The 18,877-nt window shown below is 38.3% G+C and overlaps 1 protein-coding gene across 1 annotated transcript in view; it reads left to right on the forward strand.

The window, feature by feature from the left end:
• The window catches only part of TRDN (triadin), a 241,172-nt gene extending 222,717 nt beyond the window's left edge, over nt 1–18,455 (forward strand). Inside the window, 1 exon segment of the mRNA XM_062573067.1 lies at nt 15,925–18,455. Coding sequence (XP_062429051.1) covers nt 15,925–16,067 — 143 coding nt within the window. The 3' untranslated portion in view covers nt 16,068–18,455.
• The last annotated feature ends 422 nt before the right edge of the window (nt 18,456–18,877 follow it).

Raw genomic sequence — 18,877 nt, forward strand, 5'->3', positions numbered from 1 at the left:
GAAATAAGTTCTATTTGATGTGAGAATCATTTATGAGACCTTCAAGAAAGTTTCCTCAATGCTGAGATGACATAAAATTGCCAGCAGTGTAACACACAAGATTTTTTCCACAGATCATTATTTTGACAGAGAATTAGACTTTTTTTTTTTTTTTTTTTTTTTTTTTTTTTTTTTTTGCTTCAATTTTGGGGAGTATTAAATACTTAGGAGAAAATATGATTTATTTCACTATTCCAAAATTGCACTTGTAGTTAAGATCACTAAGCACAGTCTATTGAATATAAGAGTATTTAATGGAATGTGAATATTAAGCTACCATAAGAGGTAATGCACAGTATGCAAAAGAGAAGACAAGGACAAGGACCTCGTGAGTGCAGGATAGGTAGCTCTCATCAATAAATAGGTGTTGAATTCATCATTCTCATGAATTCCAGATACTATGTTTTCCACTCTCTCTTTCACCCAGACAGTCCGTGTAACACAAATTTATGATGGATTCACGTATTCTGCCAGCAGCTTCTTCCAGAACTTGTATAGTCCTGAAGTTGACAATTTGAATGCAACTAGGTCAGTGAAGCTGAACAGAAATGTTGAAGATAGAAGATATGCTATCCTTTCTCAAATGGAGATATAGATCAATAAAAGGACCATTAGGAATAACAGCTGTGTCTTCCAGAGTAATAATGAAAACAGTAATAACATCCTTGAAATAATTTATATTAGAGGAACATCATTTTTTTCTCATCAGAATTCAGCAATAAATCGCTAATATTAATACTGTATTTCCTGGATATAAGAATTCTTACCATTGGCTGGAAAATAATAAAAAGAATGACACACTGAAGGGTTTCGTAATTATTTATATAAGATCTATGCTCTTTTATTTACAAGATTAGCATGTCTCCTTGCCTACACAGGATGTTCTCATGCAGTAGGATTTTACAGCATGCTTGCCACTCTGCAGCATAAGTGGTCTGCGTGAAAATGCTAGGGTTGCTTGTGGGAGAGTTCATGTAGGACAGTCTTCGTGCTGTGGGTTTACAGCTTGCACAGACAAGCCTTGAAAGTCCCAGTGCTTAAGGTTTGTTAGAATTGGAGGAGTAGGGCTGCATATCCAAGCTTTGAAGCAATTTGATGTTAGTCATTTCAGTATTTTGAAGCTGATTTTTTAAAGAAATACTTAGAAGCTCAGTTTCTAAAGGCTTACCTAACTAGACACATGGAGGAATGCTGTACATTAACAAGATGTGTGAGTTTAAAGAGCTTAGTTAAATTGCTTGAGTGGTCACTTACTAAAAAGTAAGATGACCTTAATTTAATTGAATTTAACTTCAATTTTGAAATTGAATTGAAGAAAATTTCATTAAGGTTGCTTTAATTCAGAATGAGTGCCCACGCAATACTTTAATATGGTCTAATTAATCCATTAAAAGAGTTAGCTTGGATTAATCTTCTTGAATGTTCTTACATAGAATAGCCATGAGGCAGAAATGTCAGATATATTGTGTTAGGCAGGTAAAAGGAAAGGCTTGTGGTCTAATCCAAAACAGATTAAATGTCACTGGAAAATCTCTTATAGATCTCAATGAGTTTTGAAACTCAAAAACTGTAAACACACACCACAAATAGGAACAACAGAGCTATAACATTTCAATTATAAGCCTACAAATAGCCTCTCAGTATACTGACATTGTAATTTAAATTATGAATTATGTACATATTATTTAAGTTCTCCAAGGATAAGTTTATCTTTAGAAATATAGAACTTGACGGGAAGAATCTAGAAGCACTTCATGTTTCTGCTATGTCTTCTGCACAAAGATATCTAGCCTTAGCTTCAAACTAATCCTCTTTTTTTATATATATACGTGGCTGAATTTGGCAATTCTAATACATTACCTAGAGTTTCTTCATCATCAGGATTTCTTTAAAGAACATTCCTGTCCTCGTTCCTGCTGAGAGACATTCTCAATCTACTTTTCATTAGAACTAAATTTTATTGGAATTAGCTTAAAGCATACTTCCTCGGTAAACAATTGGAGGTTTTCATGATTACCAGCAGAGTGGCAGCAGACAAGCTGATTTGGATCAGTTTCCATTTAGCATCATAGCATTAGCTACTTCTTAATAGCCCTTAATGTATACTTATTCGATCTTTAAGTTACTAAAGAACAGTTAAGAAATGATAGAAAGTGTTTAAGAAATTTTAGAGTCCTTGTCAATCAACAGTGAAAATCAGTATTAAAAACATAAGGTTAGATCCAAAACATTGTTTTAGAAGACTTTAAAGTGCCAAACAGTCTTTCAAATGGTTTTCCTAAAGCCTAAGGCTTCTACATTCACAATGTGCCTTCTCATGCAAGCAGATAATTTGGGGGCCCCTTGCACTGCTGCTTTTGAAATGAGGAATACCGCTGGCTGGGTGTTTTGTTCCTACCTAAACTTCATTAGGATTCAGAAAATTGATTGTTGATGCCCCTCTGCCAGGCAAGCTTTGAGTACAATTAACACCAGGAAGAATCAGTCACTTCACAAAATTTTGCTTTTTTGCTCCTAAAATTTGCTTCTAAAATGGTAGTGAAGGTAATACTTTCTCTGTATTTGTCTGGTTGTTGTACACTCTCACAGAAATTCAGTTTGCAGGTATTCAGAGACCCCAGAGAGATTCGTCTTAATATCCTCCTAGAAAAACACTAGGGCTATTGAATTATAGAATAGTATGGGTGGAACACCACCCATCTGTTCTTCTTGAATTTGTGCAATTCTGGATCCACGAATACTAAGGTTATGGTTACTAGGGTCAAGATTTATCCATTTGGCATAAGATTCTGCTTTTGCTTCAGATACTTGTTTAGGCAAGCTACATCAAGATGGTCACTGGCTAATATCCGGAAATAATTCCATATTGGATTTTGTTCTTATGCTTTCAGGCACATAAGAGTGTGCATAGTGAGCTCTTGTGGCTGGCATGTATATGTAGAGCACAAAGTTTAGGTACCCAGGGAGCTTTGCAGTCCCTAATAGAAGGATTTTTTGTGTGTTCATTGGACAGCTGGTTTCTGAACTTGATTTCAAATATAGATGCTGATATAGATGCTGTCTAAATCTTGTTCTAGGTGTCTGAAGCACACTGTAAATCTTGGCACATAAACTTTATTGGACCAGTCCCAAAGCACTTGTTAATACTTCCTCTAAGCTTGGAATGGTCATTTGCATCCCAAGGGAAAAAGCAAAATTCTGCCAAAGAATACAGAAAGGGAAAACTCAGAGCACAGGGAGATATCCTAAAATTAAAAAGGGATCATTCTGGAGAAAAAAAGTTTTTCTCCAAATTACTGAATTGTCTACAAGCTGAGGGGCATTAAGGTTTGTCTGTAGCATAGTTCAAGCACTGTCCCTTTCCTGAAATATTAATGTCATAAAGCTATGAGCTACTCTCAGCAGAGAAGAGATAAATCTCTACACTTTATACTGCACACATCCATATATTAATAAATATTTGACTTAGAATGACAATTTTCTTAAGTTAGAATGAAACTAAGCATGCACTTTTGTCACTTAATGCAGGTTTAACCTTATTTAGTTGCTTATCTGATTCACTGTCTTTATCAGTCACTATGTTCCTTTCCATTCCATTCCGTTCTGTTCTATTCCATTGCATTCCTTCACAGGTCAGCAAATATCTGGTATTATCTTCCACCTATTTGTTTTCATACACGTTTCTATGCACAAATGTGTTTGTATGTAAAGTTTAAAACAATCTTTTAGTGACTGACAGATCTTCAGAAATGATGGTTTTAATCCAATATGTTATAATTGCATTAGTTGAACATGCTGGCCATAGGAATGAGTCGACAGAGACCATGCCACGTCAACATGCCTAAGGTACATGATCAGCACACAGTACACCTATCAAAACGTAGTGTTCAACAAATCAATAAAATACAATCCTTTATAGCTGCCCACCAAATACCACTGTCTGATGTAAATACCACTGTGAAAACAACCAGGATTTAAATAGACTGGATCAGGTCCTGCATGATTTTTCCCCCCTCTTAAATACTGGGAATAATTTTAGTAGTTTGCTTCTATACTTCATTGATGAAATGCATAAGATAGCAATACCAGGCTCCTCTGAAAGTTTAATGCTAGCAAAATTGTGAATATTGCTGTGACTGTATATTCTGATCATTGTTATGCTTTGTTGGAAGTGTCTGTATTGTCACAGAAGTATTGCGCTATTACATCTTGCATGTTTTTTTTTTTTTTTTTTTTTGCCTAACAAAAAGAAGTTTATAACAAATTTGGAGGGGAACTGGGGAACTCTCACACTGGGGAACTCTCACACTTGTGAGAGTTACATGGTTTATGAATGGTCACTGTGACGTGGAGTATAACATTTTGCTTTAAATGCATCATACTGGATGATGCAAGAGGCAGCTAGCAAAGTAGAGAATTTTTTTGCTCCCTTGAATGGGTAGGTAGGTGTCAGCTATCACATTCAGGCTTAAATGCAGAAATAAGTTTCAACTTTTATTGAGATTGTTTGCAATTGCCTAAAGTGTATTTTATTGCCACTGAAAATGGTTTCACTAGATCATTATAGTATATTATCTAGTCTCCAATGCAACATTTTATTTCTCTTCCTCAATCAACTGCAAGTATCTGGTATAATTTAGATTACATTTATGAGATTGTTGGACACAATCAAAAAGAAAGTAGATCCTAAACTCCAAGGGCTCTTGGAGTCTCACCTCACCAAAGGTGAGTGACAAGGAGTCTTTTCTCCCCTTCTGTAGCATGAGATTTGTAGGGAACAGGGGAATTCTTATTAATGAATAATGTAAGAGGTTTCTTCCTGAAATTTCTGCCATTTTCCTCCATTACTCCTTTGCTACTTTTAAATCTTCATCATCACTGAATGAGAGCATTTGCCAGATGCCAGGGTACTTCCTTCCACAGAAGTATAATCATGCTACCGTGTTAATACCACAGTCCCAGTAGAAGCTGGAAGAGTCACCAAATAGAACATGCAGTCTGAGGTCTCATGGCTATAATGACAGCTCTTACTAGTATTTAACTCTGCCACTTGAATATAATTAATACTGTTGTATTAAATAACTTATCTGAACAATCTACTTGCTAAAATGGATATGAAAACTTAGTGTTTGCCAAGATGAGCAATTACTTGCATTTAGTGTGGACAGTAGACTACAAGCATCAGCTTCTCCTTAACAGTTACTTTCTGGCCATTCTATTTTTTTTCCTTATCCAACACATAAGATATGAAACAGGTACCTTCATGGGATAATTTATTTATTTTTTCTCCTTACTATCAGTAAGATGCTACAAAAATATTGTTTTAAATGGATGATTTAGATATGTAAAATTGATTTAAAGTGATTTTGATATTTCTTTTAGGTGTGTGATGTATATATAGAATTTTTTGCCTCTTCCTTTCCTCTCTCTTCTTCTCATTAAGTATTGTATTTCCTGAGAATGACAATAAAGTGACTGTACAGCATACAGAAAAACAGGATTTAATTAAATGACAGCTAGAGAGTGCAGTTAAGCACAAAGACTTAGATACCCATATTAGGAAGGATATAAGCAAAGGTCTTTGATATTTAGCAAGGATTCCACACCATTTCCCCTCTTTCCTGTCTCTCCTAGTGATTTCTCTGGTCAATTTGTCAGGGCCTAATTTTATGAAGTGTTAAGGGGAAAAGCTTTAATTTTTGGTAGGGAAAGCAGAAGAGCAAGGAGGATAACATTTGCATCTCTTCCTCAACCCTTCTTAATCAGGGAGGCAAACAAACACCTCCAAGGTGATGATGAACACCTCCAAAAAATGATTTCAGAGTTGTTCAGCTCCCCAGTCACCTGAACATGCTGTCATTTTTTGTGCGTGGTTCAGGTTTGATTGCAAAACACTCTGTGTGTATTCATAACAAATGAAAAGTGATCAGAGGGAAAGGGGTGCAATTGTTGACTTTAATAATCTTTCCTCTAATTCATAATTGCTTACTAATTGGTTTCTTTTAATGCTATGATTACCTGAATTTTTGTGCTTTGCTGAATTGTTTAAATGTATTAGGAAAGCCACTAATTGAAGAAATTTGATTCAATATAGATAGTGCAAGTAATAAAAATTGTTTCCCTGCACATTCTTTATAATTTTTCCCTAATAACCAATTTGCACTTCTTCTACATAAAAGCTATTGTTTTTTCATGAGTATGTTTCTTGGTGACTTGTCTTTCAAACAGTATCTGAGCCTTGTGCATTTTAACACATAAATAGGAACATTAATGTTCCTTAGAAATAGTCATTTTTATTCCTCTCTGAATCTACTCTCTTTCCCTATAAGATTAATAGAAAGAATGATTATATCATGAAAAAAATATTTGTTTGTTTTGATCATCATAATTCCTTACACAAAACTCCCATTAATTGCTTGAGAAGGCACTTAAATGGTAGTTTTGTAGATACAAAACTACGTCTAAGTGGTCTTCTTTAAAACAACACTGGACTAAAACTGTATCCTTATATTGACTGAGAACAGGTACAGATTTCATGAAAGATATCATAAGATACCTAGACAACCTTGGAATTTAAATTTGCTCTTAACTAGACTGCGCATAGGTAATGGAAATGAAAAGAGTGTTTTTTCCTCTTAATCCTCTGAACTACCAGCTTTTATACTAGACATGTTGCTTTAGTGGAGCTACAGCCTGTCACCCTTTGGAAATTCTGGGTCAATATTTTGGAAGCTGAGCTCTTTTGCCATGCCACAGTACTTTGACTTTTAAGGTCCAACACATCTCAAAGGATGAAGTGCTCTCCTGCAAATCAGTTTCCTTAGAGAATTACTTCAGCTAAATTAACACAAAACTAATTCCAATATAGACTAATTAATATAAGGAGGATAGTATAGCATAGAATCATTGAATCATAGAATCAGTAAGGTTGGAAGGGACCTCTGGAGATCATCTAGTCCAACCCCCCCCTGCTCAGCACAGTCACCTACAGCATGTTAGACAGGGCTGCATCCAGGCGGGCCTTGAAGATCTCCACAGAAGGAGACTCCACAACCTCTCTGGGCAACCTGGTCCAGTGCTCCGTCACTCTCACAGGGAAGAAATTCCCCCTCATGTTCAAGTGGAACTTCCTGTGCTTCAGTTTTTGCCTATTAGCTCTTGTCCTATCACACGGGACAACTGAAAAGAGTTTGTCCCCATCCCCTTGACACCCTCCGTTCAGGGACTTGTACACATTGATAAGATCCCCCCTCAGTCTTCTCTTCCCCAGGATGAAGAGGCCCAGCTCTCGCAGCCATTCCTCATAGGGCAGATGCTCCAGCCCTCTGATCATCTTTGTAGCCCTACGCTGGACTCTCTCCAGTAGCTCCAGGTCTCTCTTGTACTGAGGAGCCCAGAACTGGACACAGGACTCGAGATGAGGCCTCCCCAGGGTTGAGGAGAGGGGCAGCATCACCTCCCTCCACCTGCTGGCAACACTCTTCCTGAGGCACCCCAAGAGACCATTGGCCTTCTTGGCCACAAGGACACATTGCTGGCTCGTGGTCAACTTGTCATCCACCAGCACTCCCAGGTCCTTCTCTGCAGAGCTGCTCTCCAGCAGGTCAGCCCCCAGCTTGTACTGCTGCCTAGGGTTATTTTTCCCTAGGTGCAGGACTCTGCACTTGCCCTTGTTGAGCACCACGAGGTTCCTCTCTGCTGAGCTCTCCAGCCTGTCCAGGTCTCTCTGTATGGCAGCACAGCCCTCAGGTGTATCAGCCGCTCCTCCCAGCTTGGTATCCTCAGAAAACTTGCTGAGGAGGCACTCTGTCCCCTCATCCAGGTCGTTGATGAAGAAGTTGAACAGGATGGGACCCAGTACTGAGCCCTGGGGGATGCCACTAGCCACAGGCCTCCAACTGGACTCCACGCCACTGATGACAACCCTCTGAGCTCTGCCTTTCAGTCAGTTCTCAATCCACCTCACTGCCCACTCGTCTAACCCACACTTCCAGAGCTTATCTAGGAGGATGTTCTGGGAGACAGTGTCAAAAGCCTTGCCGAAGTCAAGATACACAACGTCCACCACTCTCCCCTTTCCTACTCAGGCAGTCACTCCATCAGAGAAGGCTATCATATTGGTTAAGCAGGGTTTCCCCTTGGTGAATCCATGCTGGCTACTCCCGATCAACTTCTTTTCCTCCATGTGTCTGGAGATGACATCCAGAACGAGCTGTTCCATCACCTTTCCAGGGATGGAAGTGAGGCTGACTGGCCTATAGTTGCCTGGGTCCTCCTCCTTGCCCTTCTTGAAGACTGGAGTGACATTGGCTTTCTTCCAGTCCTCGGGCACCTCTCCAGTTCTCTGGGACCTTTCAAAGATGATGGAGAGCAGCCTGGCAACAACATCCTCCAGCTCCCTCAGCACCCGTGAGTGCATCCCATCTGGGGCCATGGATTTGTGGATGTCTAGCCTGCCCAGAAGGTCTCTAATCCTATCCTCCTCAACCAACGGAAAGTCTTCTCTTCTCCAGACTTTCTCCTTCACATCCAGGCTCTGGGATTCCTGGGGGCTGCCCTTAGCAGTGAAGACTGAAGCGAAGAAGGCATTCAGTAATTCTGCCTTCTCTGTATCCCTTGGCACCAGGGCCCCTGCCCCATTCAGTAGCGGGCCCACATTTTTCCTAGTCTTCCTCTTGCTGCTGATGTATTTGAAGAAGCCCTTCCTGTTGTCCTTGACATCCCTTGCCAGACTCAATTCCAGCTGGGCCTTAGCCTTCCTCGCCGCATTTCTACATACCCTGACTGCATTTCTATAATTCTCCCAAGCAGCCTGTCCCCTCTTCCGCAGTCTTTGTATTTTCTCCTTCTGTCTGAATTTGGCCAAGAGCTCCTTCCTCACCCATGCAGGTCTCCTGCCCCTTTTGCTGCACTTCTTACTCAGGGGGATGCACCGCTCTTGAGCTTGGAGGAAGTGATGTTTTAATACTAGCCAGCTCTCCTGGACCCCCCTTCCCTCTAGAGCCTTAACCCACGAGACTCCACCAATTAGGTCTCTGAAGAGCCCAAAGTTCGCTCTCCTGAAGTCCAGGGTTGCAATCCTGCTTTTTGCCTTACTTCTTTCTTGCAGGATCCTGAACTCCACCATCTCATTGTCCCTGCAGCCAAGGCTGCCTGCCCCAACCTTCACATCTCTAACCAGTCCCTCTCTGTTGGTAAGGACAAGGTCCAGCAGGATACCCTTCCTTGTAGGCTCCTCCACCATTTGTGACAAGAAGTTATCATCCATGCATTGCAGGAGCCTCCTGAACTGCTTGTGCCATGTTAGTATATAAAGTAGAAATATGCAGAATGAAAGTGAGCAGGTCAGTGCCTACCTAGCACTGAGCTTTTACAGTCTCTCTCCCACCACAGAGTTCAGTTGTTTAGCAGGCAGATACTTGATGGCCTTTGTGCTGATGGATGTGCTTCTGATGACAATCATTCCCCATCCAGATTCTTCAAAGAAGGAAAACCTTGGCTGGGGACCCCTTTATTCCATTTGTATGGAAGGTCCTTTAGGTGATCTACTTGTATTTAAAACTCTCCTCTTCCCTAGCAATTTCTTAATAATTTTATTAGCTGGAAGACATAGAGAGACTTAACTCTTTTTTGATTTTACCTGAGATGAGATACAAAATAACCAATCTGCTTGGGTTGGTAAGGGACTTGGAGACGACACCATATTAATATCTGTAGGAGATATGATAGAGATGTGTGAACTTTGACAGTCAGATCTGGTTCTGGGGTGTGTTTGGACTTCTGCGTACCTGTCTGCTGGTTCTCAGACAAGTAATTTCTGATAGTATTTTTGCCTTATATGAATATCCAGTAATATAATAGTGTCTAAAATCACTGTTTAAATATTTCAACAGTCTTATGACTTTGGGAACGTCTTTGTTATCTTTGATACTGGAACTGCTGTCAGGTTGTTGTCTGTTACCTGTTACCTTTTTCATTAAATAAGTTTAAAGAGAACAATTAATGACAAACAGTATGTAATTTCTATTTTAGCATTTTAAATATTAAACTAGGCCCTCAGAGCAGTTTTCATATACCTGTTCTGTAGACTGCAAAGACCTTGGGCAAAGACGTAAAGACTTAGCCAAAATATGGTGCTTTGGATGCCCTGTAGCAGGCATCATCCACAGCCCCAGTTACTAGAAAACCTAAACGTAATCTTCTCAGCAGTTTTTCATGGTTAATTCTCAAATCTCTGAGAAGCTTGGAGTTCTTCTTCCAATGCCTAACTTCTGAGAGTTAGGCATTTATCTACCTACATCTGACTGAAATCCAGGACTGAGTCTCTGCCTATGTTCCTCACAGAGCCTGATCCTGTAGATGTTTAAGGTGTTATTAGTTCTCTGACAAACCAATTGAACTGCATCTGAGCCAAATTCAAGGGATACTCTTCCCCCTCAGAAGGCAACAGAGGCAAAGGCAGGGCTCTCTTTATTCCAGACACACCACAGATATGAGAAACCTGCAATTTTTTTTCTCCTTTCTGCTCAAGAGTCAAAGGCACCAGGAGAATGCTCTTGCAGTATTTCTCACATTTCTTGGAATCAGCCTTCTGTGTGAGATATCTTGACTTAGAGATCAAGAGCACACATAAGGTCCATAGATTATTTGTATAATTTATCAGATGACTATGTCATGTACTTAACATTTCTTTTTGACCAGCCCTATCAGCTTCACACAGACCATGAATCCAGGCTTTTTTCTTTGTTTCTTTGTTTTCTGGAACTCACTCAGAGAGAAGAAATTCTCTTTGCATGCTGCATAGCTATTTAACATGCTGCATAGCTACTTCACTCAGGATGCTGGAGTTCTTCAGAACTCAGGATCTTCTTCTAGGTTCCTGCTTCCCACAAGGTGTTCCAGTGCATAATTTAAGAAGTCCCAAATTTCACATTACCTCTATTCCTAAGCTTCTTAGCTACCAGTACTTGCACATTTTGGTTGTTTTCTCTCTGGTAGGCTTACTTACTTTTATTGCTGAAGGTTATCATTAAAAAGGAAAAGAAAAAACCACACGCGTATCACAGAATCATAAGACAATAGTGATATTTGTGTCCATAGGGCATTGTAAAGCCTCCAGTGCATATGTTGGTTCACTTCTGGAACAAGTAAGAAATACCACAATTCCTTTAAGGAAGAGAATTCATTACAGTTGGAGAGGGAAAGGACAAAAAGAAATTGAGGCAAAATAGTAGCCATGCTTGGTCTGTGCAGGAATCATACAGACTGCAGTCTCCATTTCTTCCATTGCTCTTCAGATCAGCTTTATTGATCTGTTTCATTGTTAGGCTTCCATCAAGGGAAAAATTATGCTGATCTTGGTCAAAATGCATGTTTGCTTAATTAGACAGACAATCACAGGCCTGTAATAGTGGAAGGGTCAAGATTTGTTTTTCCCATAGGACTAGCAGAGACTTAATTTCAGCTGCCCAGCTGCCATACTCTTTTCAGAAACGTGCACAGAGTGAGAGACAACAGACACAAGTTTCAGCAATGGAAATTAAGTTTTCCAGAATTAGAGCCAAAGATTTTTCATACACTACCTCTAAAACAGGTTTCTACAATTATTCTGTGCTCTGTGATGTAAAGTCAAAAGAGATATTTTTCCTAGAGAAGCAGTTCTCATGAGATATGAATGTGCATATGTCTGCATAAGTCTTCTCACCCATGAGAAGACTTAACTGTTCACACCCTACACTCATTTCCATCTGAGCAAAAATTGTTTAAAAGACATTATTAATGTTATTTTCCCAAACATCATTAAATCCATCTACATTGACAAAAATGTGCATTGTTATTACCTTACACAAAATTCTGTTTCTCTTTTCTGAGAAGAGAAAAATTAGTATCTTTCCATAACCTGAAAAACAAATCAACGAATACTCTCTTCTCCATCCTTCCAGAAAAGAATTAGTCTTAGGCACAGACTTATCAGATGTCCTTATATAACAATACCACTAGCTATAACCTGCGAAAGAAACATTTCTAGATTTTTCAGCATTAATTTTCTTTCCTACAGTAATACTCATAAGCAAAATTTAAGTAAGTTATGAATTCTTATAAGCAACGTGCTAAACAAAAACATAAGACTAGAAGTAAGGTGTTGTTGTCTCAACTAAATTGAGAAAAGTCTTGCAGCATTAAATCACATGTTCATCCTTTTTGGTAACATTTACCCTAAAGATATGAGATAATACCTTAAAAGTGAGAAACTATCTTCAATTTAAAAGCCATATGTTGTATTGGCATTCGGTGTGTGAATTATGAAGGCAGAATGGGATGCATTTGTACTCTTAGCTGCATGCCAAAATTCAAATTGTTCTCCTGGTATGGTTTGTATTATAACACTGTTGCTGGTTCTGATACAGACACAGCTCCAAAGAGGTGGGAATTTGTTTGAGTGGAGCTTTTATCTGCATGTTTTTCAGCTCAAGATTGCATGACAGAGCAGCATAAGTAGGAAAATGTGAAAGAGAAGTAGTAAAAAAGCATATGAAATGCATCATTCTGAAGCCATTTCCTCCTGTCCAGGCTTATTCTACAAAGACTTACTTTGTTTTATACACTTACCAAGTTAGAATATGTTAAAAGACAGACCATTCAGTTAACAGAAAGTATGCATCTCACCAGCAATAAAGAAGAAAAACAATATATTAGATATTTACCAGAAAAAAAAAAAGAGTTACAACAGATGTTTGCAATACAGCTACTTCCTTATTCTAAGAAATCTGGTACCAGTCCTGCCTTTTCTAGTGCCCATGTCCTTATTCCAGTTCCATTTGCAGTGTTTCCTATTTCTGTTCTTCAGGTTTCCCCACACTCAATTTGTCCACAAAGTAACTCTTAGTCTGTTTTTTTTCTATTTTTCATCTCAGTCATAATCGACAACCCTTGCCTCTTTTCTTAACATGAGGTTCTCCTATTGTTTTCCAGACCCTTGACCTCAATTTCTTGACCCAGCTAGCTCTGTTTCTTTCCTCAAGCACTTCAGTCAAGTTGTGCATCACCAGTTTTGACTTCCAACCACCTCAGGAATCATTTGGCCTAGGCACTTTGCTGGACTAGTATCAATCTCCTGCCACGTCGATCAGGCCATTTCTTTGCTTGATCAGTCACAGTCTTCTACCATACCTGCCCATTTTGATCTGCTGGCTCTTGACACAAGTCGGATAGTTTCTTCCCTCAACACCTTCCCTTAAACCCACTAGAAAACTGACACTTTTTCAAGAAAATATATTTAAATGTTAAGAAAAGATTTTTTTTCTTCCTTGCTGTTTTTCTTGATACATCTAAATTGCTCTTTGTTGGGCTTTTTTAATCAAAAAATAATTTTAGCCTGCAACTTATTTCAGCACTGCAAGTTTCACCACAGATAGATAAGATGGCAACAAATTAAGTTACTGAAATTAGAGTCTTACGAAAGTATCATGCAAACTTAATAAAAAACATTATTACTTTCCCTATCTCGCCTCGGTTTCTTCTTTATCCAACATTTTCCTGATGTTTTCTGAAGACAGTTAACAGCCCATATAAACATCTGAATGTCACTTCAAAATATAGCACTCAAGGGCTCACTTCACAAATACTGCAGGTATCTCAAGAATAACACAGCCCAGGGTGTTTTTTAATATTCAAGATTCCAAATACATACAAATTTTTGATTTTTTTCCCCAGACAATTCAATTCCCTTATATGCCTACTGTTCACAGTTAAGCTTCAGATCCATCATATTTAACCTGTAACTATAAGGCCAAATTGCATAAGTCTGAAAGATTCCACTTTCCCTTTCCCTTCATGAATTTAGAGACTTTTAGCAGCAAACTGTAAGTCAGATTTTTAAGCAAAATGATTGCATCAGTCAGTATTATCAGGGATTTTAGAATGATAATCAGATAACGTATCTAGAAAGTGCTGTGGTGTCAGGCATGCTATAATTATTATATATAACTGTATTTAAAATGATGCTTGTAACAGATCCAGTATGTATCAGAACTCTGTGAACGTATGCAAAGAAAGAGAGCTAACTTTTAAGCATCTGGATTGCATGTACAATATAGGCAATTTTTAAAATCATTATTACCCTAAGTAAACCCTTTAGTGGGGCTAGCAAGTGCATGATGCCCTACTTACCTTCTTCGTAAAGCAAATAAAACTAGCTATTGACTTATTTTTTTTATGTTTATATCCATTAGAGGAATATGCAGAAATAATTTCCATTAAAAAGAGAAAGGTGAGTTTGTAATTAATAACTTTCTTCCTGTAAGTTGTTTCACTTTGTCAAGTTGACACCCATTAGGAGTTTCAATTTTAGATTTGTTTTTAAGTAGATCTGACTGGGAGATCTTTGGCTGAGTATTTTGATAGCAAAACATTTTTTTTTCTTTAATTATAGGTTTTTTGAGGAAATACACTGCTTTCAATTAGTTCTATTCAGGAACGATACCTTAAGTTAAGGATGGAATGAGCCTGTTTGTTGAAACTATAACCTTACAACCCCAGAAACTTCCTGGTCTTACCAAAAGGCCACTGCAAAGTAACCAACGGTAGAGCACAGCGCATCCACCCCGGGCCCCGGGCGTACGTCTTTTCAGGCCTCGCATTGGAAAATCAGTCTTTCACGTTCTGGCTGTGTTCTCTAACTGTGGGGTTCGCTTTGTCCCTATTTTTTGAAGAAATCTATTAACCTCACAGTGAAACATAGTAGAAATATTAAAAATTTGGGGAACAAATATTTATGTTCTTTGTTTCATAGGGAAAGCAGGAAGTCATTTTCAGAAGGATCTGATTTCAGGCACCATTTTCAAGTGTGCTTCTTAAATGACAGAGACTTAACCCTTGCGCAAGTCAGGCAACAAGACTACAGAGAAAAAAATCACTGGACTGAATATACTAGCATTTCTGACACACCACTCTGTGTTCTTCCATTTATTGTGCCTTGGCAGTCAAAAAATAAACCTTGCGTGTGAGTTTATAACACAGGAGAGCTCTGAAGTCTGCTTCAGATTAGAACTGTCAGAGTGAATAGCTGCACTTTTTAATATGGAATGAACAGCAGAGGAAAGAAATAGGCACTAGAAAACCGACTGCATGAAAACTAAATTCTCTCAAAAGCTAGCATTCCTCCAACCATTTTCCTGAAAACATAACTGAGTAACTGCTATCTTCTAAAAGTCTGTCAGGCCTACTTCTAGGAAGTGAGAGAAACTGAGAAAAACTCAGTTTTCCTAACAACTTAGGCCAACTCTGTCTTTGTTGAAAGCATGTGTTCCCAAGAGCCTTTAAAAGGTATAATGGAAAGAAGTGTGACTATACAGGCTGGTGCTCAAAAATCAAAAAGGGAGAAAATCTCCCTTGTGAAAGACTAAGGAAGAGGTGCTGCCACATATGACCCCCTTAATTAAAGTAAAGATTGTTCATTTGAAGGCTAATAAGGTATGTCATTATCATCATTAGATGCCAGTACTCCTGGAGCTCGTCAGTGTATCTGAAAGTGTCTGTGAGGTACAAAAACAGAAATTTTATGTGTGACTTTAGGGTTTTTTTCATTCTGCCACTCCAGAATACAAATATTCTGGGAGAACTATAGCCAAGTGGAATAATTGGTTTAAAAGTGGAATTGTAAATAATTTCTAATTTTATGCTACAAAGATGTCACTCAGCCTTTTAGTTAAAATCTTTTTGACATGTGGAATCTGGTTTGCTGTGATCATGCTAAAGATTTCTGCTGTTATAACTCGATTAATGGGAACGAAACTACACAGTTGTTTCTGGAAGAACATAGGAGAGATGCATGGTCGCAGTTTCGAAGCTGTAAATATTAATGACCTCTCGTCTTTATTTCCCTAGCTCCTGTCCGCTACTTTCAATGCGTCTTCCTAAATGGGCCTAATGGATATGGACTGCAATTCCCCACTAACCCACCCTCCAAAAAGGAAGAAAAGATTCACTCAAAGACTTCCAAGAGAAAGACAAAGAAACCTGGGCAGTAAAGAGACTGTCCTCTGCAATTATTCACGTTTTGCACTTTATCTTTTCTGCTGAGGTCCACAGCAGTTACAGTGGTACCCGTCATTGCAAGAATGTGATCTGGTTGGTCATGTGCACCTGGAAAAGTTTCCATTTTCATGGGGCAGACGCAGACAAAGAGTAATGAACTGTGTTTGGCAAAGGTAGAAATGTGCAAGTGCCCCATATATTATGGAAATACTGCAATGCTGACAAAACATTGGACTGACTGTGTGTGCTTGTACATGTGTGTGTTGTGTGTGTGTGTTTTCCTGCCTCTTCTGCTCTTTTTGTTTTTCTCTACCTGCTCAGCATTAAAGTGAGTCTATTTTCCATTTAATCATATTTAGGGAAGGAAAGGATGAATGCAGCTGTTATATCAGCAAGATTGCGAGACTACCTGCAATTCTAAATCATTTCTTCTTAGCGTTCAATCAAATTGCTGACAGGAAAAAGCCTCACTAAGTCATGAAAATGCGCTCAGTGACTGGTGCTATTTTTATGTCTCATTGACCAGTGTAGCCTGAAGCTATCGCTTACTCTGAGTAGCTCAATTTACATCAGTAAGTTCACTCTCCAAGCCATGTTAATGATGAATACTTACCTTTAGCTTGAAGTAGTAAAAGCATGGTGTGTTTGCCCTGCCCTTTGGTGAAATCCAAACTCTTTCTAAAACCTAAAGTGAGCAGAGAAAATGAAACAAAATGGCAAAGATGAGGAAAACCAAGAGTGTGGCAACATGAAGTTCCCAAGAAACAGAGAAAATCTTTTTTAATACTTCTATTTTTCTTTTATGGATAGAGTTCTTACCAAATCAGACTGACTTGCAGCACAGACCACACAAACGAATAATATATCAGTCAACCATATTCTATTAGAATAAGTCTGATGGAAAACTGATGTGAGATGCCACTCGTGAAACTAAACCAATCCAGATTTCTAGGTAAAAATGTCAAATTGATACAATATCAGATTAGTGGGCAAAAAATGATGAAAAGGATGGATTCCTGAGCTATTAGAATGATTTCCTCCAAAAGCACTCTACTGCTGATAAATGATAGATGACAACTACAAGTAGATGTGCAAATCCTCAACCTTTCTGTGTTTATTTCTGTAGAAATTACTGGTTAGTTACCTAAAAAAAGATGACATTAGATCTGTGGAGGCACATGACTGTAAATTGGCATCTCAATTGTCTGTATGTCCAGTAATGTAAATAATTGTGCATTTTTGCAAGCTGCTATTTGTTTGTATTTTATTACTATACTTTTGCATTTAATCTGTGACATATGCAGCAGTGACCTTTGTTATATAGCTACCAGGTGAAACATCATGAGGTTCAACATGCAACTTGCCTGCTCATAATCTGATCATACCAATAACTGCATACTGCTTTTTCATTTTTAGCATAGCTCAAGATAACATCACTCTCTTCTCCTGCCTCCTCCTGTTGGGTTACTGAGTCAGGTTATTACAGTCTGATTACTGCTCACAGCCCTGTATGGACTGAATTCTTGTCTTGGTGCACTCCGCCTTGCACAGGTCCTGTGTTGCAAAATCTGTCACAGCACCAAGCAACCTAGACAGTGGTTTCTGGAGAGAAGTAGAAACTCTCTTGCCCTAGAGGTAGCTGTTACTATTTAGGGGCACACTGCACACAAAACTGTTCCGTGTGAGTGCCTCCACTGTCACCTGTGAAATCTGTTATAGAGATAAGTATAGGACTGTAGAGCTGTCAGACGAGAATTTTTCATGATGAATTGACAATCTTTAATTTCTTTTCGGTAGATCTTTTTATATTTCCAGTGGCTTTTTTCTTTCCTTTGCAATCTGTGATTTTGTCTATTATTATGGATGCTATTGCCCTAGGTTTTTACTATGAAAACTGCCTTAAAATTAGATTATAACTTTCTGAAAATCAGATAATTTAATTCAAAACTTTATCCAACTTAAATCATCAGGACACGATTTTATTACGCTATGAGCTGTTATTCTTTTCAGCTTCTTTTGCTAAAATAAATTCTGTGCATTATGGTTATTCCTATTTGAGTTGGGAGATGACAAGAATAGGTTCCAGATCTCATTCCTGTAATGTTTCAGTTAGATATCAGAACGGTTTTGGAAACATAAACATTGAATATCTGTGAACAAGTGGTATAGAATCAGGCACTTATTGTCATCTCCTAATTGTCTCAAAGAATAGAGGAAACAGAGATCTACTCTTAAAGTGCAATCATTTTTCTCCATAAATTAAATTTGCCTGGAATCTTAAAAATATGTTATTTGAATTGCATGGTTTTACTCAAATTAGCCTGAAATATTGCAAAATCATATGCTGATTGTTATCCATTCTGAAAAATAAAGAATATAAATCATGTGCCAGAGGCTATGTTTTTTGTGAATCCAAAAGTGGATGATAAGGACTTACATATATGTCATCTGTTCTTGCAGTATATACAAATCTTCAGGATATGAAGAGACATGGCATTTTTTACTATTAGTCTGGAAGATGAAATTTAGACAGTCTAGTTTAGATGAAAAAATCCCAATAGAAAAATTCTTTTATGACACCGTGTTTTAATTCAATGTAGTATGAGAACTGTGAAAAGCACAGGTGTAATTCAGTTGCAGGTGGATATGTCTTTATATATCAAGGCATAAGCAGGCGATCAGAACAACAAATGAAAATCTCTTCCTTTTCCTATTCTACTTAACACTTTGCTTCCACTCCAGCATCCCACTGTGTAATCTACTGTGTACAGGGAGAAATGAATGAAAGACTTACTCTATTATG

Source organism: Rhea pennata, chromosome 3 (assembly GCF_028389875.1).
Source record: "Rhea pennata isolate bPtePen1 chromosome 3, bPtePen1.pri, whole genome shotgun sequence".
In the NCBI taxonomy this organism is placed as follows: domain Eukaryota; kingdom Metazoa; phylum Chordata; class Aves; order Rheiformes; family Rheidae; genus Rhea; species Rhea pennata.